Here is a 26,650-nt window from a genome sequence, read left to right on the forward strand (position 1 = left end):
TGATCGGCAACGAAGGCAAAACGACCCGAGAGGGCTCGACTCGCAAGTGAGCCAAAACACAGCCAGCTCAGACGTAACGCGGGTTCAGTGCGCAAGCCTGATGACCTACTGGGGAGACTGAAGCTGCCCGATATTAAGTCTGTCTACAGCGCAGCCTTAAACACACGAAGAGACCTCCGTGTGACGTTACAGGAAGGTTCAGTCAACCAAAGCGGATTGTCGATGTTATCGTTTTCATTTCAGCGTATCATTGTAACAAAGTCACAATGCATTTCCATAGGTTTTCTCCTATGATTATAACCAGTTCATTCACAATCGGAAATCAGCTGGTTCCATAGTGTAGCGGTTATCACGTCTGCTTTACACGCAGAAGGTCCTGGGTTCGAGCCCCAGTGGAACCAGAATTTATTTTCTGCATAGGACTCCCTTAAAAGCAACACATAATACAACATCAAAATTACATTTCAGATGGCTCCACACTATCAGCTACAACTGGGTGAAGTGAATGGCTATCGTATATGGTATATTTTCTCATGGTAGGGGATGTCTAAGAAAATATCTCGGTTACATGGTATTACGAATTCATCATAATTAATAATATCAGTTACAATTACCCTTTCAAGATTGGAAACAGAAGGGTAAGTTTGGTAGATTAAGCACTCAGTTAAAACACAATTATCTAACACTGTGTCTCATTAATGGAAAAAATGAAAGTTAGATAAACCTATGAAGTACATAAACAGTTAAGGTTAAGATAGTCATGTAGCATGGTGAAAAACCTAACGCTCTAACTTACTGGTACCACTGAAATATTAACGTATACTGACTTTGAGATTCTGCAGACATGACCCTAACTTTCACTACTACAACTGTACTACTGTGTCCATTATGTTGATATCCCATTTTCATACAATCAAAGTCTGATCAATTGTTTAATGACCCAAGGTTTACAGAACAACTTTAATTACAAAAAAACCACATCAGATAAATACCAACAACCAACTAATTAATGACCTCTGTTGGAGAAAAAACTGATGAAATTTAAGGTCAAAGATGTTACCCAGAGCAAAGTCCCATAGCAAATTCATACTGTCTGTTGATTATACATGTATCAATAAAGAAAATGCTGTTTTTTAGACTCAACAAAACAATTGGTGTAAAAATATTTTTAAAAAACTAAGCAAAACCATGTCCAAAATCATTTTAAGACGTAACAGTTACACCTTTACCTGTGAATTTCCTTAGGAAACTCCATACCAAAAAATGGATAACCACTTTATAAACTGAGTTTGATACTGATGACTCACATCTGGCAGGTGTCACAAACTTGTGTACAGGTGTGTACTGAGTATCAACAGCCCTAGGACATTTCCAACGGCTGGATTTTTTTTTAGCTTTTGGTAATAAGCAATATAGAGATGAGTTAGCTTCCTAATCTCTAAATACTGAAGAGTTACTTACCAAATATTCTGTTGACGAAAAACTTGATCTATGGCAGCATATTGGATAAGTTTATTAACTAGTTTGTAAGTCTGACTGCGGAATTACCACTTTATAGCATTTCTAAAAACTAAGCTAGTTTAGCAACTTAACGTCCTAAGGTTAACCGGGGACAACAGCGCCATCTATTTTACCTAGTAAATTGTGCTGACCACTTCGACCCTGTCTAATCTTTATCGAAGCCAGCTTTAAAATAATTACAGTTAATAGTATTCATTATTATATCAATAAGGTTATTTAAGTTAATATTTTCACAATTTTGCATAGTTTTAACTATCAAGAGGTTCTTCTTCTTCTTTGTGGTGTTTTATGGCGGTTGGCAACAACGTTATGGTGAATTACCGCCACCAACTGGTCTGGCGCGTGGATCAGGATTTTCACTACTGTATTCAATACAAAATATTTAGAAAACAAAGTGAGAAAACCTTAACAAAACAATGAAACACAATAATACAAACATATATATTTATATTCTCTCAATCAAATTTGTACTCCTGAGATATTGTAACAACAACCAAAAACATTTCTCCTCAGAACTTTTCTGTAGTAGATCCCCAAGATCATAGTGCAATTTAATTTCTTTAAGATTCAATATCAGTTCTCTTCTTTCTGCTTAATATTTTGAACAGTGAATCATAACATGTTTGAGGTCTTCTTCCATAGTACAAAATTCACATCTTCCTGTATTATGTTTTCCCATTTTATACAATGTACTGTTTTATCCTGTGCCCAAAACGTAACCTGGATATTACAGTTTCATATCTTCTGGTTCTCCTTGTGCTTCTCGTCACACCAACTTTCCTTTGAATTCTGTAGAGCCACCTTCTGTTCTCTCTTCTTCCTACTGCTTTTTGCCACCTTTCTTTCAGTTTGTGTTTAATGGTGGTTTTCATTTCTGATTTACTACAGGCCACTGTGATGTCTATGAGCATCTTATTCTGTGGCTTCTTTTGCGAATTTAATTTCCTTTTATTCCTATATCAGCTGGTATACATACAAGTATTACATTTATTCCCATCATTCGTATCCTATAAAGTGTTTGTTGTAATTCTATTAAGACATCTGGTCTGCCGTATCAAGAGGTTAGAAAAAGGGTGGCAAAAAACGGATCTCGTGTCTTTGTAGTTTCCTGGTGTCACATTCATTTGTGTCCCCAAGATGGCGAACGTTGCTGCTGCTGCGGCTGCTGCCGCCGCTGCTGCAGCTGCCGCGAATAGAGACCCAGCCGTTGATCGTTCTTTACGATCAGTGTTTGGTAAGTTCGTTGCCGGTCTGTGCTCGGTTACGGGCGGTTTTACCTGTTAGTAAATACAACAATCCTATTAACCAACGGCCTATGAATTAAAGCTTGCTAATATGGGTAGCTGGCTAATGTTACCGTTAGCTAGGCAACGAGGGAACAAACTTACCGTAAGCTGTCTGAGGAGCGAGAGAACTGCTTTAAAAGAAATGTTAAGTTTACTTTTTTTGTCATTAACGTTTGTCATATCTTCTGACTTCTATAGTGGGAAATATTCCTTATGAAGCCACAGAAGAACAGCTGAAAGACATCTTTTCTGAAGTCGGACTTGTTGTGAGCTTCAGGTGAGTGAAAAAAATCAGTTCAATTTGTGTTGGCCATCATTGTTTGCCGCAGCAAACCTCAGATAAGTTATTTTTTGTCGTTTAAACATTTGTGTTTTAACTTCAGACTTTCTCTGGTCACATGAACAATACAAGCTTGAGCATCTAGCAGTATGTTTCTGTATGTTATTGTTGACTTGGACCTTTCTAAACTGAAATTACCAGTATAGTATAGACAGATCTAAATATATACACTGTCAAACATAATCATTTGTGCCTTCTTGTTTTCAGGTTGGTCTACGACAGGGAGACAGGAAAGCCAAAGGGATATGGCTTCTGTGAATATCAGGACCAGGAGACGGCCCTCAGTGCCATGCGGAACCTGAACGGGAGAGAGTTCAGTGGTCGGGCTCTCCGTGTTGACAATGCAGCCAGTGAGAAAAACAAGGAAGAGCTTAAAAGTAAGTGTTTATTTCCTCTTGAAATATTTTCTAACTAATGTGAGACATTTGATTTGATTGAGAGATGTTTGTGCAAAGTTTCAGTTCTTTAATATTTCTATCGTGCACAGGTTTGGGAACGGGAGCGCCCATTATTGAGTCTCCCTATGGAGACAGCATCCAGCCACAGGAAGCCCCAGAGTCCATCAGCAGAGCTGTGGCCAGTCTGCCACCTGAGCAGATGTTTGAACTTATGAAACAGATGAAGGTAGGCTGCTTTGATACTTCATATGATAAAACTCACTGTCCCCGACACTTTTTGCCTCACTAAATCAAGTTATGTCTCTAAGTTTGGCACTTATAAACACCACAATAATCCTAAAAGTAATGCTTAAATCTACTTTCTGCTCCCCAAAAAAACTATATGTCTATTTCACTGTTAATCAACGTATCAAAAGCTCTGCTTCGTAAAAGAAAAATCGGCTATAATGTTCACTTGCAACATATGTTGATTGTGATCCAATCCAAGCATGAAATTTAACTTGTGTCCCATTCTACTTAATCACAGACGAGTCAGTAAAGAGCTCACTGAATGGTTGCATCTCTTATTTATTTACTTTTTTAAATCCAGGGTCCGTGTCAGTTTCACCAAAGATCTCATAGATGTCATTGTTTGGGTAATCCAGTGTTCTGTGATGAACTATAACATTTGACAACTAAAGAATGCTGATAAAATGCATTTAATTTTGTCTCGGTGATCCTAAATCTTGCACAATCTTTTTCTCAATTTTCAAGAGAAAACGTGGGGTGGCACAGAAACCCTTTATTTAGGCCCGGGACTGAAAGGGTTAACACGCCGTTACGATGTCTAGACTGTAGTATTATGAATCAATCCCTGGAACTAGTGCATCAATGGCAGTTATGTATTCTCCTGAATTTATGCTCTGATCTTGAGCAACAGTCCTGTCTCTGTGACAGAAGATATAATGTCTGGCTGCAGCATTTTGATGGACGTGGACTGCTGCTGTTCAGTCTGCCACAATAAGATAAGGACTTTCTCCAAACTTAAAAACCAAAATTACAAAATACGAAAGCGAAAGAAACACGGAGGTAATATATGATCAGAATTAATTAAAATAATAACTGTATGTTAATGCATCTTTACTCTCCTAAGACTCAAAAAATGATGGTCCCAATTTTTTTCTCCACTTCCTGGATATCAACTGTATGCAGATGCTCTTCCTTCCCTTTCATTAACAGAGGCTGTGCTGTACAGTTTCTCTCCCAGCTCTGCCAGGGAAGCCTTATCTCTGCACATCTGGCAGTCTGCTTCATTAAGCTCAAAGAAAGACCACACTGCAGACATTTTTCCCCCGACTGGAGAAGTGTTTTGTTGCACCAAAGCTTGTTTCAGTAGGACAGCTCCATATGATACCACAGATATCCCTGCCTGTCGTTCGTTTAATGTTTTGTGCTGATGCAGCCACTTTGGTTTGTAATGGACATGTATCTGAATTGTAAGTGGGAGGCAGAAACTGCAGGGGAATGTCTCACCTGTCAGGAAGCAAAATCCCACACAGAGCTCTTTTTATGTAAAATAGATCTTTTTTTTTGTGCCCTATTGTGATTTTTCATGCATCATATTTGTGATTTCTCTCTCCAGCTGTGTGTGCAGAACAGTCCTCAGGAGGCGAGAAACATGCTGCTGCAGAACCCTCAGCTGGCCTATGCTCTGCTGCAGGCCCAGGTGGTCATGAGGATTGTGGACCCTGAGATAGCTTTGGTGAGTTAAGATTAGCCGCCAAAGTTTTATGAAACAACATCGACAAAATAAGTTAATCTCGATGTGACCTTGTTGTTAGTACAACGAGCTGAGAGCTTGTCCTCACTTATGAACCATTCCCCATATTTGAGATATGTTGTTCCCTGTGCTCCAATCACAGAAAATGCTGCACCGTCAAACTACAGTCCAGCCTCTGATTCCTGCCGGCGGAGGAGCACCACCTGTCAATCCACCTGCTGCACCGCCCAGCGTGCCAGTCTCTCAGCCGCAGCCTGTGGTAAGTAAACAGAAAGTCTTTCTCTCTCTGAAGTAACGTTCACATTAAAGTAAAATAGCCCAGCACACCATCCTGAAAACGTTGTCACAGCTCTGATGCAGGTAATTAATAAATATTTATGCAGGCGGTGTTCGTGATGCTCCTCTTTGTAATCTGGCTGGAGCTCTCACTGAAACAGGAAACGCAGCCTTGAATTAGCCTGTTTAGCAGACAGCAATATAAATGAAACTGAGATGGAGCCGATATTTGGTGGACGGAAGCGTAATGTAACCGATGTCACATGTTCCGAGAAGGTTGTTCCACTAAACCCATCTTATTAGCCACTTACAGGATAGCTTAAATGCTAACATATGTTCTGTTAAATTGACCCTTAAAATTAATTTCTTTTGTCTAATAATCAGCCCGGCATGCACGTCAATGGAGCCCCTCAAATGATGCAGCCCCCCAACATGGGTGTTGTCCCTGGACCAATGCCTGTACCAGGACCCGGACCAGGACCAGTACAAGGACCAGGACCGGTGGGACCTCCAGGTAATACTCAAGCTGTATGGTGCTTGCATCATCAAATGAAGACCCTTAATGTTCATAATATCAGTGTCGAAGGTCATTGATGGTTGATGTGTGCTGTGTGAATGTTATATTGCATCAGTTCTTCCTGCAGAATGAGCTCACCTGACCACAAACTGAATGACAGACATTTATTTCACCCCCCGCCCCCCCCTTAAAAAAAGTACAATAATTTCCTCGAAGTCGTTCATCAACAAACCAAGCGTAACCACACATACATGCATGAGTATTTCTGATACTGCGCTACCATACTTTGATAGTGATGATGCTCATTGCTATCTTTATCTTATATTTTTAGTTAAGTGATGAATCACCCTCGAGCATTAATCATACATCAATAATAGCCTCATTTTACCCGTCATCCATGATGATTAAGATACAAAAAAAATAGAAAGTTATTTGAAAAATCTAATTTGTTATTTTAGAGAACCCCACAAATAGTTTCATGTCTTATTCAGAATAATAAGGCTCCCCCTGCCCCCCTGTAGTTCGCACCCCGTCTGTTGTAGTTTGCTCAGTTTTTAATGATGATTTAAAAAGGAAAACTGTTTATTTTGGCTAATTTAAGCAATTTTAAGACATTTTTTTAAAAAGCAGTTTAACATTCATTAAATTGCAAATACAAAATCAAGAATATTTACCGTAACATTCTGTGTTTAAAGTCGAGGTGAAATGAAAAAATGTCATGTTAATCCTTTTAGATCACATCCCCGGTAATTTTGTGCATCTATTTGACAATATAGGCCAAAAAAAATACAGAAAATCAATTTCTTCGTATTCTTATATCAAAATCCGATCATTTTTTCTTCCTGTAAAAAAAAAAATCCTGTGTGCTTACGTAGGCTAGCACCAAACAATTTTAACCAATCAATCTGCAACATTTAGCCACAGAGCACCAAGAACGTTCAGTCAGTTAGCTAGCTACTGCGCTGTGGAGAACATCTGTCTACGCCCACTTCTCAACGATCAAATCAAATCCCTCCAATGATATGTCCCGCGTGCACGTCCTGTTTCACTCGGAAATATGTCACAATACGGAAGCTAGATACTCTCGAAATGCCGTTTCAGCTCGACTTTAAGATGCATTATTTATACATTTATTTTTGATCTAAAAAGTGGGCTGCGTCCTTTATACCGGTGCAACCAATATACCAGTATAAAATACAGTGAGAGGTATTTTATTGTGTTATGGTATTCTACTCAGATGATGGCGCTCTAATCTTGCTAAAGCTTCGTCACGGACAGTCATGATCGTGTGCAGCCGGCATCACAACAATAAACGTTAACGTAGGCTACAGCAACGGTAGCAAGCAGGATTTAAAACTCAACATGGTGAAAACAGATGGTAGGCTATAATTTGTGTGTTTTGAATGTGTTTCAAATGAAAAAAAAAAGTAGTGTTGCATTTGTATACACATTTTATTAATAAATAGCTATAGAAAACAATTTTCCCTCTGGGATACCCACAAAACAGACTACGTCTTATACTCCGGTATTTACGGTAATATTATTTCTAATGATTTACTGCAGGTTGCACTAAAACACGGTCTACTAATGAACTGCCACAGTGTTTCCTGTTTTTCCTGATAAAACCAAAATCATGTATTGAAATTCTTTTTCCTGTATTCAATTCAAGTCAAAATGCCCCCTCACCCACCCACCATTGCTTTTTATAGTACAGTATTACAGTACCATGTCACACACTAAGCTATTCCATTCCGGCACTTACGTGAGTAAAACTGCACTTTTCCATGAATGCGAGTGTAGTGCCTGTTTCCAGTGACGTAGTTAAATACTAAAACCACAAAGAACGTCTAAACTCATTTAACTTTGAGTCTGCACGTGTCATGGCTCACCGTGATCACTAGGTGTCACCACAGCCTCGTACTCAGCTGAGGTGTTTCATGAGCGGCCCAATATAATCAACTTCTATCTAGTTACTTCTTCAAAATTTTTGTATGTAAGTGTTTCAATGTGTCTGTTACACCTTCATGTAAGTGTAATATTTACAAATGTTAGTTTCTAGTTCCCTCTTCACCCCTCTGTGTGTGTGTGTGTGTGTGTGTCAGTGTGTGTGTGCATGTCACTGGCACGCTTCAAACTGCTGTTAAAGTGCTGCTTTGCTCTCTTGAGTCTTGTGTCTCCTGTTCTCTTCACTTTAATGCTGGCTCAGGAAACCTTCAGCATTCTCCCACAGGATCGTCTGGGCAAGCTGCTATCGAGCGGCCTCAAGGTATCACTGTGCTCCTTCAGTTCTCCAGTCAGGTCGTACGACTGTTATGGAGAGGCCACTGTACGAATATACAGTAAAATACTTTTGGGATTTAGTGTTGGCTTCCTACAGTTTGGTAGACTGCATGTCTGCGATAATACAACCCCTTTGCCTTCACACATTCAGGCCTTAAAGCAGTTATTTTTTTAATAATAATAATGATCTCATATTATCAGAACTTAGCAGTGTGTCGTGTCATGAGGGCGGGGAAGATGGTGGTGACCCTGCATATGAACAGATAAGGGTTTTGAGCAGGTGCCAGGAGTCAAAGAGTGTTTGCATGATTACAGCCAAGCCAAATTAATAGATATCAAAGTGAGAGTTGAAAGTAGTGCATTGTTAGTTTTGTCCTCACATGACCTTTAGTTTAACATATAATGGTTTCAATCAACAGAAAGGTGGCATGTGTCCTCGGTGTGTAATGAAGCTGTGTGTCACAGAAGACAGGATCAATTAATGAAGAATTTATAGATTAAATAACCTTTTTAAATAACTTGCTCCTCTTAAAGGAGCAATTCACCCCTGGAAAAAGCCACTGTCAGTCAAAGCTGGTGTTCTCTGTAATGGATAGAAGCAATATGATAGGCGCCATAGCTACGGAGAAAGTTGTTGCTCATGGTTTCGCCTATTCTACATTCCGACAACACCCGCCGTGCATTGTGCCCCTCCCTCTTAAAGGAACGGCCCAGCGAGAGACGCTGGAGTGACATACTACCCTTACGCTGCAGGCAAGGGTTCAAAGCGGTACAGAATCCCAAATATGACAAGAATATACCGGTGGATCCTCGAAAAAAAAATCAGGTTTGCGGTCTACATTTCAAACCTGACTATTTTGAACGAGACATCTGAGGCGTGCGTCTTAGATTGAGGAAGTGTAGTTTAGCGAGCTCCCTGGCCTCCGCCAGATGGCGCGTTTTACTTAGTTTGGCGGAGGTTTTCCAGGGCCCATTGGAGAAGCAGATAGTGTCCTCCAAAGGCACAGAGCAATATTGCATTTTTTTCCTACCATAATGGCATTAGCTCCCCATCAATCTCGGATCCCATAGGCTATAGTCTGAGACAATATAGCCTCTGGGGACACCGGTGAACGTGCCGGGCAGTAAGCGAAAATCGTCTTCCCGTCATGACTTCCTTTCCGCGTGCTGCATTGTTACAGAAAGAGAAATGGTTTTCTTGTGATTTACTTTAATTAATGGGTCTTACCTTTGCTGAAATTACAATATCATGATGCAGATTTGTAAAAAGTAAAAATTCAAGCTTTGCCACGTCTGTCCTCAAGAGGAGAAGAAAACTACTTTGAAAATGCTCGTTGTAAAATGTTTGTTGAACAGAGGTCGGATCGATGATTCCAGATGCATTCGAGGAAGTCGGGAAATCTAAACGCTGAACAGCTTTTGTGACACAGCGTCAAGGGAATTTATCTCAAGTTAAATTTCCGATCTATAATGGATTGTTAGCTGAACTAACATGCGGATGTCTGTTTAAAGAAATTAATAAGAAGTTAGATCCTCGTCAGATCACGCTGACGGGAGCCGGGATGGCATTATGGCGGATTACGTTCCATCTGCTTTTGCTCTCCTTACGGACTGTTTTTCCTGCATACGCTGTAGCCTGCTGATACGTGATTGGTCAGTATTACTCAGATTACAATCGTAGTTCAAACGGAAACCAGAACACTTGCCTTCCCGGAGTCCCTGTCTACAGATTCTACATTTCTATGTATAATAGAGATTAGCTCCCCATAATAGCATGATAGGACTGAGGTTGAAAATCGGCGAACTGGCCCTTTAAATATGTGAAGGAGGGCTGTCGAATACATTAAAGTGCATAATTCTGATGTTAAATATGTGCGCAAAGAGAACAGGATTGGATCTCAGCAGCGTCTCTAGAAATAATACATTCACTCATGATCCTCATTTTGCAGGACTAAAATGTTGAAGTAAAAAAATTTTTAAAAAAAAGACACCACACGAACGGTGTGCCAAAATGCAATTGTTAGTTTGCGTTTGTTGGCTGACTCCAGGTAACAAAAATAAGAATGCGCTTGATGCCAGTTTTGAAACAAGGCATGCTTTCTTTCTGCTGCTCTCCTAGTTGGACTGCATTGTGCAGCTCGATGGCTGCCAATACAACATACATGTGAGACTCTCCATGTTTCACTTTTAGATGCTGCAAAGGCACACCTGGCTGCTCAGCTAGTTTGAGTGCCTCATGTCAAACAGCACGGTGTGACCTACACGGTGAATGTGCAGGTGTGACTGTGATCTTGATGCAGGTCGTCTGAGTCAGTCGCTGGAAACGGGACAACTCTTTCACACTCTTTAAAAGCTTTGTGCACAAGTGCTGGTCGTAAAGTGGCACAATTAAAACACCAACGTTTCTGAATTGTGCAACATTTTCCCAGCACAGGTGTATTTGTTTAAGGTAGGGCATGCTGTTAATAGGACCTTTTGGATGTTCTGTCCGCCTGCTTCTTGAAACCTCCCTGTCACTGTTAAATAAACGTGTCTCTGGGGGTTTCCTTTGCAGACTCGGCTATTTGTAGTTATGGAAAGTTGGGGGTGGGACTTGAGCTCTCATTGATTCATACTGTGCATGTGAACCACAGGAGATGTCATGTAGTTAAACCATGATGTAACACGTTGGCAGATGTTGGATTGAAAGCACGTTTTTTGCCCTAAAAAGGCCCATTCATTCTCATTTTCTGTGTTTATGTGCTGTTTTTAGCCACAGTGCTGTTGCCATGGCACTGTGGGCAAATTTGAGTCAGTCATCCATGGGTGTGACAACCCCCCCCCCCCCCATACTTGTGTACCGACATCACGGTCTACTGCACCTGACAAAATTTAACTAGACCTTTTGTTAAGCAGCTAATCAAAATGAGATGCACTGTTTAGACTTATGAAAATGCAATCATTGATATTCACACCTGGCAGATTTTCCACCAAACTCCCACTCGTTTTCTGAATCAGTGGAAATTCTCACAAAGGCATTGAGTTCAAACCGGGGATGGTTTTTAGTTTCAACATGCAGCTTCTAACTATCAAGAGTTTCTTTAAAAAAACAGCAGCACAGCCGCTAAAGAAAACAGTCTGACTAATGCCTGGTAGATGAAAACATTGAGAGTTGACTTATAATGAGAGGCCTGAGCTTCTGTCTTAGCTTTGCCAGCTTCAGCTGCAGCTCTGTCATTCATGCAAGAAGAGCTAAAGAGGCTATGTGGCTTTCTGGTTACTTCTACAAAACTAAGTCTTGGTGCAGCCTGCTGCCTAATTAGATGTTTTAAATAAGACCTTTAAGACTTTCTGTGCTGTTATTGCAAGTAAACAGATTTGATTTGTGTGTTCTGCTGTAGCAGCTCACACAAAGACATGCCCCAAGAGACATCTGATTTGGGCATCCAGAGCAGCCATGTCCAAATGTGGTCGATATTCAAAAACTGTGGGATTTGTTTGGTATCCAGATAAATTAAAAATCTAAAATAAATCTTCTAATTAAGTTATTTCTTTAGTTTAGTTTGTTAGTTTCCATGACAGGGGCCGTGCACAACACAACTGTTGGGTTAGAGTTAGCTATAGCTAATTTACATCTGTGGTCCTCTGGATCTAAAAGAACACAATAAAAACAATACAAATGAACAGATTTCACAAACAGTGTATGACATAAAAACAACATACATTGCTGATATACCTTTCCTTCTCTTCATGTTGGGGGACAGTTCCATACAAGGGTTAAAATCAGTGATCACATGACTGGCTTGCCTTAAGCCGGCTGCGTTCAAAATGCCATACTATACTAGCAGTATGTACTGATCTGGCCAAAATGTAGTCTGCAGCATGCGAACAAAAGCAAAATTTACAGTATGCCACAAATACCCGGATGTCGTACTGATTCAGAAAAAATCTCCAGTATGCATCCGACCAGTCAATCTCGCCCACTGTATCCCACAATGCAAAGTGTTGGAATGTCACAACGGCAGTTGAAATAGTGGACGGCAGCAGCATCCGCGCGGTTCAGGAGAATTACATTATCTATACATTATAATTCTAAGCTTAATCCAAAAGGCAACTGGACTTGAAGTTCTTGTAGGTGTTTCACCTCTCATCCGAAAGGCTTCTTCAGTTCTAAACTGCCTGGGGGGCGAAGCTAGAAATATAAGCCTCTACATTATACAGTATACAATACATTGTCTATACATTTATCTATGTATGTTATTGTCTTTCTGTGTTTTTTTCGTGCTATAGCTAAAGAAGCAGATGTTTCCTTTTGCCGGGTTATTGTTTACTTCCGCTTTCCAAAACCAGAAACTGCCGCCCGGCGTTGCATACTGCAAAATACATTTGAAAAGCTCCATACTACATACTACCGCCGAACACAGTATGCAGCATGTAGCATGTAGCATATGTTAAGTTTTATTTACTTAGATCTCCATGTTGCTATAACCTCAGTAACAACTATTCTTCCTGGGGTCCATACAAATACAAACAAGACAAAACATCCAAGTCACACACTAGACAACACAATAGACAACATAAGGAGAAAAGAAACAAAGAACACACTCACAACAAAACAACAAGATCCTAGCTGTTTCTTTTAGACTATGTCTAGACTCTTGGTCCTACTTCTAACTGAATAAAACTACAAATGGCTGTTTTTAGGCAGATTTCCAGCATGCCCTCTGCCTTCACCTTGAATCAGTTCAGTCTGAAATCAACCAAACCCAGAGGATGAACAGGAAGAACAAATATTTCCGACTGCTTCCTACTGACATGTTAAATGAGCCACATTTAAACATTGATTTACATTAAGATGATCTACCATTGACCCCTCTTCAGCCCATTACACGACGAAGCACGTAGACCACGTAGTCACTCAGCACCTGTCAAAGGAGATATGAGGAAATAGTTGTAGTTATTGAGACATTGTGCAGACTGTGCTAATAGGGAACAGTCTCGATAATTATCTTTGGTATTTAAGCTATTAGATGCTCCAGCAACCTAATAAAACCCCGACACACCCAGTATACTTGATCCTCTCTCTGCATGCCTCATGATGTTCTCTTGGCTAAATAACAACAGAGTTACATGATACAAGTAGCAAGACAGTCTTAAATCTGTGTGCTAACAAACTTTGTTTTGAACCTTTGACCTTCCTCTTAATGTCGATGAGACTTTCTTCTTCCTCATCACATTCCTGATTTCTCCCTGTGTGTGTTGTGACATCACACTGCCGTGGTTTGATGTTATCAATGTTTATTTTATTGTGAGCTTTACCAACCCCATTCAGCGTCCTGATATATCTATCCCGAACAACCACACAACCTTTTAAAAGTGTCTGTGTGTGTGTTTGTGTGTGTGTGGTTTCCTTTCCCTTAAGTGGAATTCAGCCTATTGAGTTCCAGCTTATTTGTAATGGATAAGTCCTGGAACATTTCCTCCTTTTTATGAATAGAAAAAAAACTTGTTGGTGCTTTTATGTCATTGAATGTGTGATTTTCTCCTCTCAGGACCAGGTGGTATCCCGCCCAGAGGCCTGCTGGGAGACGGCCCTAATGACCCCAGAGGAGGAACTCTACTGTCTGTCACTGGAGAGGTCATCGACCCGAAGTAAGATGTTTACCTAAATAACATTAACTTAATTATAGAACAGGATGTGTCAGTATAAGCCATTAAAGCAATGATGCTTCGGATTCCAGTCCTGGTGGTTTTGGTGTAAAGCAAGTGTGGTTTAATACCACATGTCCCAGAGTTATCAGGGCAGAGCTTGTTGAGCAGCTACTTAATAAAACAAATAAACTCTTGTGTTTTGAAGAAAGAAGCCAGTAAATTATGATTGCAAAACAAATGTAATTTCATGCTGCACACAGTGTGAGTGGTTTACCACATAAGAGCAGTAACAGTAAAAGAGTTGCAGAGAATGGCCCCACGTTTTTTAGATGATGAACAAATAACAAATGTTGCATTTCCTGTTATTGCTTCAGAATAAAATCTTCGGGACAAGTGTTCTGGTTTCCGTTTGTACTACACTTGTAGTCCGAGTAGTGTTGACCAATCATCAGCAGGCTGCAGCGTATGCAGGATAAACAGTCTATGTGGAGAGCAAAAGCAGGCGGAACGTAATGGGGCGTAATGACATCCCGGCTCCCATCAGCGTGATCTGACGATGATTTAGCTTCTTATTAATCTCTATAAAAAGACACGTGCATGCTAACAGCTAACAATCTGTTCTAGATCTAAAATTCAACTCGAATTTTGCTGTGTCGCGAAAGTCGTTCAGCGTTCAGATTTCCCGACTTCCACGAATGCATCAGAAATGATTCGAGATTGGCAGTCAACTAATATATCTGAAGCAGAGTTAGGAGAGTAAAAAAAGATTGTTGTCAGTGAGATCAAATAACCAGGATTAGTACAAGGTCTTCAAAGTTAAATGCTTTAACTGATTTGGTTTAAGGCCCGAAAAAAGCTTGAAAATAAATATACTTCCTGGAAAAGTTTGATTTCCACATAATCTAGTGTTTCATCATCATGATGACTCATGTAAACCAAAAACCAAACCTTTTATTATATAAAATGAAATCATGTTTGTTGCCTCCTTGGAGCTGATGGAGTGAGATTGACTGACATGGGAGCTAAAATGAAAGGGGAAGATGTTTTCATTATGCTCTGCGTTTGCACACGGCCTCTCACCTGTGCTGTTATGTGTGCATGCACATTGAAGGTAGCCAAGTAGTTAGCTCATCCGATACCACAGAACAGGTGGAGTCTGTTTTTGATTCTAGCAGCATGCCAGGCTTTAGTGTTTTTAGTGAAGGTATCTTGAAAGGCAATGGTGGATCATTTGCAAGCTTCCTTTTGTGTGTATTTCTGTGCATGCAGCTTGACATATTATAAGGATCTGATTTCATGAAAAATCTCCAGGATTAAAACTTTTACGCCAAACAAACTGTATTTTGATTTTATTAAGATTGAATCGTCCTTATTCTGTGTCTGCGTGTGTAAATAGCCGGGCTTACATCGGAGCTCCACCCCCTCATCAAGCCCAACCTGTGCGCATGGCCCCAATGGCAGGTGGACCCCCTCCGGATATGAGAGGACCTCAAATGGACATAAGAGGCCCACCCATGGGTGAACCACGAAACATAATGGGTGACCCCAGAGGCCCCCCGATGATGGAGCCTCGGGGACCCCCCATGGAGACCAGAGGTAGCTGCTCTGATAACATTTCACCATTTAAGAAGCTGAACTTTATTGTAGTTTAAATTTCCTTGTGACTGTGCGCACGTAGTCACCATTTAGCTTGTAACAGATCTCAGTTCAGTTTCGTGCCTGACTGGCGGACGAAGCAAAATTCCACTGAAACAAACAAAAGTCTTTTGTCTTAGCCAAAGTTTTTTACGCAAAAGGAACTGTTTGTTTTGCTTTGGTTGAACCTATTCCTTTTTCCTTGTATTCATTTACAAGGAATTTATAAGAATATTTTTATCATGTCATCCAGATAACAATGTTTTTAGAGGCCAACAATCTTCTATCAACTACAAATACACTGTTATACATTTCAAATTAATTATAAACTTTCTTTCTCTTCAAACAGTGCGAGTCATTTTTAAACAGAATCGTCCCTTAATGTCATAATTAACTCAACATGGAGCGAGGTACGGATGCTGAGAGTTGTTTTTGTGTCTTCCTGCAGGTCGGGACCCGAGGGCGATGGACGCTCGCGGCCCAGTGGCGGGGCAGAGGGTTCCCATGGCAACTGGAATGCCCGGCCCTGTTCCTCATAGCATGGGTCCAAACGCTCCTCCACCTGCAAGACCGGTAACACCTGTTTTAATGTCTCTGTCTGCACTTTTACTTATTTTTCATTGTTCAGTTACATGACATTTATTTACTGCTTAACGCTTTATCCAAAACAACGTACAATTATTACATGCACCCATATGGACTCATCTCAAAATTTCAGGTACAAAAACTTTGATGGAAGAAAAGCGAGCTTCTAAATTTGATTTCACAAAAGTTTAAATATCTCCTCTTCTAATTAATTTTTCTTTTTTTTTTATTATTGGCCTATAAATTCCAAAAGCCTGATGAGGACACAATGATGCCAAACAAATAGGTGCTTTCTGCTCCTAGTTGTTAATAATTACCTTGCTGATAAACTGTGTGTGTCCTGCAGGGTCCGGGTATTTCAGGTGTTCCTCCGTCTGGAGGAGGCTTCAGTCCCGGGCAGAGCCAGGTCTCCACACAGGACCAGGAGAAGGTGGGTGTCCCCTCAACTCCAGCCCCAACAAACAAACAATCTAAGTTGTTATTGTCTGCTGCTGGGGAAGCACAAACTCATGATGACACGTGTCAAACTTTGACCAGCACTTTAGCAGCTGTCAATCAGCAGCTTGTTGTTGATGTGCTTGGGAGCAAGCCCTCTTTATCCTTTTCATTCTTTTTCAGTGATTACAAGTCATTCTATGCATGTGCTGTACGCATCACCTGAGGTGGAAAGTCTTCGTTGTGCTTGACTTACACAATAGCTGGTGCGGTTCTTACACAACAAAAGGCTTTTTAAGATTATTAGATAACATATTTTCAGTTCCGTGTTACCAAAGAGCACCAGAGAAGATCACGCGAGGCATCAAGACGCACACATCATCACATGTTCTGTCTAAAGGCAAAAAGGACATTTTATTGACCTTTTCTGAATTACAAATGAATCTAATATAAGTCCTTTTATTTCCCTCTCTAGGCCGCTCTCATTATGCAAGTCCTGCAGCTGACCCCAGAACAGATCGCCATGTTGCCCCCGGAGCAGCGGCAGAGCATCCTCATCCTCAAAGAGCAGATTCAGAAGACGGCAGGAGGAGGACCGTGAAGGTATGACGAAGAAAAACCTCAAAGAAGCTTTTTAAATGCTATATTGTACATACTGTATAGTACTAGTACGTACTGATTTGGCCAATATGTAGCATGCATGCAAACAAAAGCAAAATGTGCAGTATGCCAAAAATACCTGGATGTCGTACTGATTTGGAAAATAATCTCCAGTATGCATCGAACCAGTCTGCCTCACCTTCTGTATCCCACAATGCAAAGCGCTGGAACGTCACAGTGGCAGTTGAAATAACGGACGGCAGCAGCACTCCAGCAGAAGGGGGCGCTATAGCTAAAGAAGCAGCTTTTTGCTACTAGCGGGCTATTCTTTACTTCTGCTTTCCAAAACTAGAAACTGGCGGCCGGCGTTGCATACTGCAAAATAGATTTGAACAGCTCCGTGCTACATTGTACCGCTGAATGCAGTATGTAGTATATAGTATCCGATTTCGAACACAGCATAAGATACAGTTTCTTAGTTTCGATATTAGCACATCTTAAAGAAGCGATGGAAACTGTAGTGATGTGAAAGAAACACTCGTGTATTGTTAGTGTAGGTGTATTCGTGTAGCAATCCTGTAACCTCTGTTTTCCTTCCTTTCTCTTGTTTTAGCACAGACTGCTCCACCCGCTCACCTTTGTGTCAAACCGGTCTGAAGACGTCTCATTAGTTTGAAATATTGTATAGTTTTTTTTAATTCTGTTGTCTGTTTCCTGTATGAGAGAGCAAAGTTGATTCAAAGCATCTGGCTTCAAAAGTAAGTGAAACTTTTGAGTGGATGATGATGCTAGTTCAAGTTTTGCACTGAAATGTCACACTGTGTCATCCTTTCCCTCCAAACTGTTTTCATGTTATTGGCTGTGGAAGCTGTTTTGTCAATAAAACAAACAAGAATACATTAATTGCCTTTAGTCATTTATTTAAAGGGAGTTTATTTACAAGGAAAGTGCTTAAAAAAGTCATTAAAACAATTTCAATTACCAGAAGTCCTTCTACGTGTGTAGAAGATGATTAACCTCAGGCTACGTGCCCTCCTGCCCTACCTTATTTCTTATCACACAGACGAGGAAATACAGACATGTTGACAGGTACAAATCATCGTGTATTTCCAAGAAGCATGTTCTCTTAACCGGTAGAGCTCAGAAAAAGTGACAGTTGTTGTCAGTTAAAAATAGGTCATCACATTTTTTTGTAAGAACACAAAATGATTTCCAGTACAGTGTTTTATGAGGTCCTCTTATATGTAAAATAAAGGCATAAAGATAAAATAATTGCAATCAACAATTTTTAAATCTAAAAAAAATCTTAATTTCTTATATCATTTTCAAGAAAACGCATTAAAATAAATCAGCGTGTTTGTTGTGATTTGGTGCTTTTCCTGTGCAAAGGTAAACAGAATTTTTTGGGGGGTTTGTTGGTTGTTGGTTAGATAAAACAAGAAATTTGAAGACATTAACTTGGCCTTTAAAAAAACTACCGTTCTTTGACATACGCACTTGAGACTAAAGGTTATCAAGAAAAATAGGAAGATTATTGAATAACAAAAATGCTGCTGAAGCTGTAAATCACAAATTACTATATATAAGAACAGTGAGTTGTGTAGTGTCTTTCTTCAAAAAAAGGTTGTTTCTCACAGGACGTACTACAATAAATGTGGAGTCAAAACCCTGGAGGTCCTGATCTCTGTAACAGTAAAAACGTTCCATATAAGCTTTTTCAAGTCTGAGGCCATCAGAAACGGAAGAAAAGTCTTCACCAGACTCGCAGATTAAAATGAACGATACAAACGTGACTTTAATTTTGAGCTTTTGCCACGAGTCATAATGGATTATCAAGCTTTGCCAATTCATGGTTTCATCATTGTCCAAAAGATCTTTATAAAGCCAGTCCCTGAGTAGTGCTAAAAAAAAACATGCCGTGCCTTTTTATGAGTGTGCTGTGCAGTCTAATGCGTCCAAACACACCCAGCTGGTGTCACAGGTTGTCAGGCTGCTTTGTCTATAAGAGAGTCAATGGTGCAGGAAATTCCCCAACAACTGGTGTGCTTCAAAAAACCCGAAAGCTGCAGCGGATTTCTCTCAGAAGTTCTCCTTGTTGAAGTAAAATTTGGTTTTCCGAGGATCCACGTCTGAGTATTTGGCACATTTCTTCTCCAAGACTTTAGCCAGAGCTGCAGGGCCACATAGGAAAGTTCCCACCACAGACCTGAATACATAAGCAAACAAATGGATATTTAGGTTACATTTTTATTAAGGTGATTCAGTCTTCTTCAACAAGGAAGTAAAAACAATCTACGATACTTCATCACTGCTAGCAGCTATGTCGGACTGCTCTTAGACATACATTAGCTCGCTTACCTTTTGAAACATTAGCAAACAGAAATTAGATTTCACCTGTCAAAATTTCACGTCAAGATTTTTTATCAGCAAGGTTATTCGGTGTCCTGTTACAGGGAAGTAAAACCATTTTAAGATCTTAAACCATGCTAGCAGCTGTGTCAGACTGTACTAAGACACATTAGCTAGCTTAACTTATGAAATATTAGCAAACAAACTAGCAAAAACTTCTTATCAACAACGTCTTTCAATATCTTGTCTTCAGACTGTAAACACATTTTAGGATGCTTCAACCATGCGAGCAACTCGGTGGGGCTGTGCTAAGACGTAGAGATGAGTTTTACGCTGTATACATTAGCTAGCATAACTTTAGAAAACAGTAGCAAATAGGATGAATTCAGGTTAAAAAATATTATCAACAAGGTTAATCGATCTCCTAGAAGTAAAACACTAAGATTTTTAACCATTCTAGCAGCTATGAGACTGTAATAAGTCACTGCGCAACTAAGCTAGCTAAACTTCAGCAACAGCATGCTAACATACTCACAGTAACAATGCTAAAGTGTGGATGTTCGGCCACAAATTACACCTGTGATGTCATTAGTCATACAGGTTTGTTGGACAGAAAAATTAAGATGATGTCTCTAGCTAAAATTTAAGGGGTCAAACAATTCACCCTGGAGGTGGAAACATGAGTTCTGGACTAAATTTCAAAGGCAGTCCATCCAATAGTTCTTGAGACACTTCAGTAAGTTAGACGTTATCCTCTAGGGACCATGAACGTATGGACTAACTCTCATTGGCATTGACGGACAATAAATCCGCTAAAGAAAGAGGGGGTTTATCTTACGTGGGGTTCTCTTTGCGGACTTGTTCAAACTCCTTGTCCCAGGCGGGTCTACCATATTGCGTTTTCTGTTTGAGCCCAGTGACCACATCTGTGTCCTCATCAAAGTGAACCCACGCATGATTAGCCTGTGACAAAATAAGGGGAGAGAAATAGAAAACACAGTTGAGTATAAAATGATACGAGCTCACAAGGTTTTGGACTTTGGACTGCGACTTGAGCAAAGAGACGACTGATTCATACATGGCTTTGATCCCAGCCAGTCAGAAAGAGCTTGTAGGTGAGGAAGTCCACCATGCCTCTCTCCTCCATCTCCTTCTCCAGCCCCTGTAGGAGGTCGGCAAACCATTCGAAGGCGTGTGTTTCCCGGCAGAGCCAATAGAAGTAGATCTGAAACCAGGAAGCAGATGCATGCGAGTTGAACAATGATCCTCTTGCGAAAGCTGCAGATGACTCGTCCTCTAACATGGCTGTATTGCGAAATCGTGCGTTGTTCTTTATTTGGGAGACAATAAGAGGCCCTGTTTCTCATTAATCTTATGCATCAGTGTCATGTGTCAGCGTGTTGAAATGGATATACAGGTTTGAATGTCAGGAGCAGACTCATTTGGAAACAGTGTGGGCGTTTGGATTGTTACCTTTCTGGTCCGCAGTTTAGGGTTGGAGTCTTTGAACTTGTACCAGATGGACTTAAGGATGGAGGCGAAGGGAGTGACTCCGATGCCGGCACCGACCAGCATGCTGACCTCGTAGTCGAACACGTCCTCACTGGCTGTGCCAAAGGGGCCGTCCACACCCATTCTGAGGAAACACAATACATACACTTTGTTATTGGGACAAATAAACTACTGGTAATAACCATATTTAAAGGCAAATTGCAGGTTCTTTATATCACCTCAAAATGGAGAAATTTGATTCGACAGGGAGAACAGCCAAGCCAGGTAAAGTTTAACACAACATAAATATGGACCCCAACGCTGATTTGACACAGATAAGGTTGAAAATACCAATTATACAACAGTTATCGATCAAGTAATCTGATCTGATTGGACAAGAGGCATTTCATGAGTGCTGATATAGAGTATAACAGCACTCCAGCCTGCAGTGTTGTGTCTATGACCAGTCACAACCGTGCTGATATTCAGTACAACATCACGACCCGGAGTGTGATATTGCTGCACATATGATGGAACACAGTCTCTGGTACAATGGCCATCACAAATAGCTTCAACATATGGTACACTCCCTACATGTTTTGTATGTCAACTATATCTCAGCAGATTGAGTTCAACATGTGATCAGCATGTCTTTTTACCATTTAACTAGTTACATTAATCTTCTTCTTAATGTTTAAATCTTTTTCAAAAGTTTTTTCCAGGGAATTTTTCTTCCATTTAAATGAAAAGACCAAAGGAATGGAGAAAACGGTTGGGAACCACTGCTCTAATCTAAGCTCCAAACTTCAGTCTTGACCTTTGAAAACAGCAGCTGAGATTAAAAAAGTATTTATCAAATATGTTTTTAAATAGGGACAAGAATGCAGCATGGATCAATGCCATAAACCACACTGGGCCATCTATAGCCTGAGCTGGGTTACAATACCCTTCCGATTACAGGCCTTTATGCAAAACCCACAAAAATGACATATAAAAACAACACAAAACACAAAACAAGCTGGAGTAGCCCCTTTTGGTGAATTGCAGCTATTTGCATTCAAGAGGCATGAACATGATTTTTTACCTAACACCATATTGTTCGTCTTTTCGTTCTTGCTGCTGATTCAAAGGACTGAAACTGTTATTTTAATTTGTACTTTTAATATAAACTTGATAATACTTAATATATTTTACTTCTTGTATTTCTTGTTTTGTTGTATTGTGTATTACTGTAAGTTGTGTTTGGTCATATACTGCTACTATATAATTACAAGTGCAGTTGTTTAAACCTTACGGAAGCCATCAGCGGACATGCATCCAAACATTTTATTTACTGTTTTCCCGTGATAACGAGTTATTTCTGGTTGTTTTCTCGAGATCTTGACTTATTTTTCCCGTTATCTCAGAATAATAAAGCTGGGGTTTTTCCGTGATAACGAGTTAATTTCAGTTGTTTTCTGGAGATCGCGACTTATTTTTCTTATCTCAGGAAAAACAAAGCTGATTTTCCCATTATAACGGATTAATTTATCTTATTATCTCAAGATAACAAAGCTTGTTTTCTCGTGATAACGGGATATATTTCTGGTGATCTAGAGAACAAAACAACAGGCTGGTGCTGCCATTGCCATGCTGCCATTGCCCACACTAATGAGGTAAGTTAAACCTATTTCTGTGTTTTATTTGTGCTTGTGCAATTCTGGGGAAGTTATGATCATCTGACGTTATCTCATGATAGCGTGATAGATAAGTTGAGATCTCGAGAAAACAGCCAGAAATAACTTGTTATCGCAGGAAAACAGAGTGAATAAAATGTATGGATGCATGTCCGCTTAGGGCTTCTGTAAAACCCCCAAAAAAGTCAACAAAAAAATGTATGAAAGAATTTATACTAAATCTGTGCCCGGCTCTATAAACAGAAGCTTCATAAAGAGAGGTCGCTTATTAAACGGGGCCTGAGGAAAAATTCCTTTTAAAGTTTATGAAATTCCTGTAAAATATTAAACAGCCAAGAGGGAATTTGATCTCTTTCCAGAAGTTTGTTTTGTTTTTTTAATAAATATACCGACTGAAGTATCCTCGGCCGTCCCATGACTCAGCTGTATTTTGGTTTTTAGTTTATCTAACAATATGCAGAAGACTTGTGGATGTGTCGTATCTGATGATTTCAAATGAACAATGAAGCACTCACTTGGGTCCCTGTGCTCCCTCTGGAAGCTCCTGCATGATGCTGATGAGTTTGTCAGTCCAGTCCCCGGCCGAGCGGATGTGGATGCTGAAGAAGTCCTCCTCGGGGGCGGAGGTCATGGTGAACGGATGCCACTCCAGCTGGGAGATGGCCGGGCAGTTGAGGAAGACGTACTGACCCACCTCCATTTTGAAACCGTTCTTCACCAGCTGCAGCTCCAGCACCTTAGACGGCCTCATCACGATCTAAGCAGTAGATTAAAAAGTGATGTAACGTAACCTGCAAGACAACTCAGAGGGAAAAGATGACTCATGAATCAAACGTACCTTTCTGTATCTGACCGTCTGCATGTAACGGACGAAACGCAGGAGACGCTCACAGAGATACAGAATCATGGGGCCGATCACCCACATCCAGGTCTGAAAAAGGCAAGAAAATACAGACAATTAATTACACTTTCATTTGTACTTGTAGCTGTAGTAGTTCAGTAGTTTCAATTTATTGTTCATAGCTATACAAGATGTCAAAGTGGGTGAAAATTAAAGAAGAAGAACCTGTGGGAATCCTCCTGCAAACTGCGGGACAGGACACTCAGGGATCCGTCCCCAATCGTCACTGCGATCCTTACAAAACGTGAAGTTGTGTTCCTTCAGGTTCTGTTGATTCCTCACAATGCGCCTGAAGATTAGAAAAAACAAGTTCAACCTGTTTCCAATTATAACCAAAAACTTTTTCCATTTAAAGAGAAGAATATTCTCTTACCCGGCTCCGTGGAACACAAGACCAGCGAAGAAGATGATGAAGAGATGGTGGGTGTACCAGAAGACCTCGAAGTAGCTGCGTCTGATGACCTCCATGGAGGATGTGATGATGAGGATGAGGGCCAGAGTGATGACGACGCCTGTGAGGCCGGCGATGGTGGTGAAGACGAGGTAGGTCGGAGTCTGCTGGGCGTCCTGAGACACAAGAAGAAGAAGAGTTACAACTTTGACCTGGGCTTTCACTTACAGGAGCGAGAGGAGGGGTGATGCTGGAGAAGACAAATGATGACACAACTTTATTCATCTTATAGTTCAATTAAAACCCCCAAATTGAGCTTTTTTTTTAAGGATAACTTACAACGCTTATGGTGCGGATGGGGTTCAGGTAGGTGGTGTTGCCCGTGTCCTCCAGGTTGGACAGAGCCAAGCTGAGTTTATCATAAACTCCTCGTCTGCTGTTGTTGTACCACTCCACGTTCAGCAAGTGAGCGATCATATGGACGGCTGTCGGCACAGAGAGGAGACACGTTTGTATCCATACTAACAAGGGAAAAATGCTGCTCGTTTAGATTTAAATACTTTCACAGGAATAGTCACAAAAATCGTCCCTAGTAAAAAAAAAATGTTGCAGTTGCTGGAGGTCAAGATGTCCTCTGATCTTTGGAAGGAAATCTAAGGAGAAACTAGTTTAAATCCACCATTGGTCAATATTTATTTCAGGCTTTGTTTACTCCCCTTGCCATGACCCTTTTTAACCCTTTGACCCCTCTGTGTACCTGTCAGTCTGCCTGATTGTGTGTCTGTGTGGTTACAAGGAAGTAAGGCTGGCTGGAGGAGACTTTTTTGGTACTAAGTTATATCTTTCTTCCGTCTGTAACCTTATCAGTGTCAGTAAACCATCAGGAAGGAGCGAAAACGTCATGCTTGCGCTAATGATCCGATAAACACTGATAAGCTTCAGGTCAGACACGTTTGCACAATTTGGGAAATAGAAGACCTGCAGCTGAGCCATGTACAACACGCATGTTGTATCTTGTACACATAAAAAGATAAAAAAAAATTTTTTAAGTATTACTCAGAAGAAAAATCTACACCTATGACAGGAGTTACATACGCTGCAGACACACTCCAATCTCCATCCAAACAGTTAATCCATATGTCAGCGTTAACCACAGCCCTCGGGAAACAATAGGTAAGAGTGAAAGACAAAATGCATGCATGAGTTCACCTGTCATCAGAGCGATCATGTACGCCACCAGCTTGTGAAAACTCAGATTATGGTCCAGCTGTTTCCTCATTGTTCTGCCGCAACACTGAAAAGATAACAGAAGAAGCAAAGGACATCTTTGAAAGGCTGAAACCCACCCGGCCTGTTATAATTAAGAGGAGGTGGCAGTATGTAATATATGAATTGTCCAGGTTTTGGTTGTACTTTTACATCTGATATACAGTATAAACATAACTCTAAAACTTTTAATGTTTTACAAATATAATGGGGTTTAAGAAAGTACGATACCCCCCTCAAATATTCTCATAATAAGTGTGTAATCATTGGCGAGTAAGAACTTTTCAGTCAATTCAGTCCTCAGCAACACATGATTAAAAATAAAAATAGCTTATAAGCAGAAAACTTGAGCAAAGGCAGACATTCACGTCAAAACTGACATATAAATATAACACGATTAAATGTAAATAAATACCAAAGAATTAATAGAAAAGGTAGTTTAGTGTGAAAGTATCACAGATATGTTTTTCCTGGAAATACAGCAGCAGTCAAACTAGTTCATTTAATAGCCTGTGCATGAAAATACTCCACCTTAAAAGGATGTTGTGGGTGTATAGCGCGCGCGCCTCGCCCCGCTCGGACATGTGAGCATCATGAACTTACCACGAAGGAGCCGCGCAGCAGAGACAGCAGGTTCCTGCACACCGGGAGCAGGATCAGCAGGCAGTTGAAGTTCAGGACAGCAGCGGGAGCTCTGGCCCAGGCCAAGGCAGACTGAAGTGGGTTTTTTAAAAAGTATTCATATGAGTTTCAATATATACAGAAATTAAGAGACTATTTGGTTTGACTTTTACACTCTTTTCTTACCCCCAAAAGATGACGCGTGTAAAAGAATTGCTCCCCCAGATCGTAAAAGAAGTAGAACCAGACGAAGAGAAAGGTGTTGATGCCCATCCAGACAACCTGCAAACACAGTCAGAACCATTTCCCCATCACTCAAACACTCTTTCAGTAATACATTTAATTTTAAGTCGTCTATTTTGCTGTGAGGACGCAGACATTCATGGGTCGCACGGATTTCGTGCGTAAAATCTTGTCTTGTCACCGTTTTTTGTCATATTCGCGATTTAGAATATAAAATTCCTAAAGTATAAACATGGAAAACTCACCAGTATGAAGGCTGTGAGTCCATTGTTGATAATCCAGTTAGCCATGATGATAACTTTATCTCCACCTGCAGCAGTCTCCCCACATCTTCAGTCTGCCTGCACCTTTTATCTTGAACTCTCCGGTCCTGACTCCTCCCTTCTGACTCCTCCCTTCTCTGCAGGTGTAGAGGTGACTCAAGGAAACAAAACCTGGCAGCTAAATTG

General features: G+C 40.5%; 2 protein-coding genes and 1 non-coding gene across 5 annotated transcripts; 2 read left to right on the forward strand and 1 right to left on the reverse strand.

Annotated features, from left to right (window-relative positions):
* Nucleotides 1-328: 328 nt before the first annotated feature.
* trnav-uac (transfer RNA valine (anticodon UAC)) lies at nt 329-401 on the forward strand. The gene has a single exon. It is a non-coding gene; the product is annotated as a tRNA-Val (tRNA).
* Nucleotides 402-2,658: 2,257 nt separating this feature from the next.
* cstf2 (cleavage stimulation factor, 3' pre-RNA, subunit 2) lies at nt 2,659-18,162 on the forward strand. Of its 3 annotated transcripts, none has more exons than XM_069669549.1 (14): nt 2,659-2,755; nt 3,006-3,084; nt 3,355-3,524; nt 3,635-3,771; nt 5,167-5,286; nt 5,447-5,563; nt 5,965-6,094; nt 8,304-8,363; nt 13,909-14,008; nt 15,405-15,604; nt 16,092-16,216; nt 16,575-16,658; nt 17,139-17,266; nt 17,877-18,162. In XM_069669549.1, exons 1-13 carry the CDS (start codon nt 2,659-2,661, stop codon nt 17,262-17,264), a joined length of 1,545 nt encoding a protein of 514 aa, XP_069525650.1. In that variant the 3' UTR covers nt 17,265-17,266; nt 17,877-18,162. The 3 variants fall into 3 exon arrangements, with proteins under 3 accessions (XP_069525650.1, XP_069525651.1, XP_069525652.1); XM_069669550.1 differs by having other exon boundaries at nt 17,882-18,162; XM_069669551.1 differs by lacking the exon at nt 8,304-8,363.
* Nucleotides 18,163-18,166: 4 nt separating this feature from the next.
* Nucleotides 18,167-26,519, reverse strand: nox1 (NADPH oxidase 1). Its single transcript, XM_069669552.1, has 13 exons — nt 26,447-26,519; nt 26,145-26,240; nt 25,941-26,051; nt 25,281-25,365; nt 24,411-24,556; nt 24,054-24,247; nt 23,846-23,969; nt 23,618-23,710; nt 23,295-23,536; nt 21,086-21,248; nt 20,691-20,837; nt 20,451-20,575; nt 18,167-19,469 (listed from the first exon to the last, which is right to left on the reverse strand). The coding sequence occupies exons 1-13, from the start codon at nt 26,489-26,491 to the stop codon at nt 19,343-19,345; spliced, it is 1,698 nt and encodes a 565-aa protein (XP_069525653.1). The 5' UTR covers nt 26,492-26,519; the 3' UTR covers nt 18,167-19,342.
* Between the last annotated feature and the right edge of the window lie 131 nt (nt 26,520-26,650).

Source organism: Semicossyphus pulcher, unplaced genomic scaffold, assembly GCF_022749685.1.
Source record: "Semicossyphus pulcher isolate SPU_LCO1_2020_fin unplaced genomic scaffold, fSemPul1.0.p SCAF_2, whole genome shotgun sequence".
Taxonomy (NCBI): domain Eukaryota; kingdom Metazoa; phylum Chordata; class Actinopteri; order Labriformes; family Labridae; genus Semicossyphus; species Semicossyphus pulcher.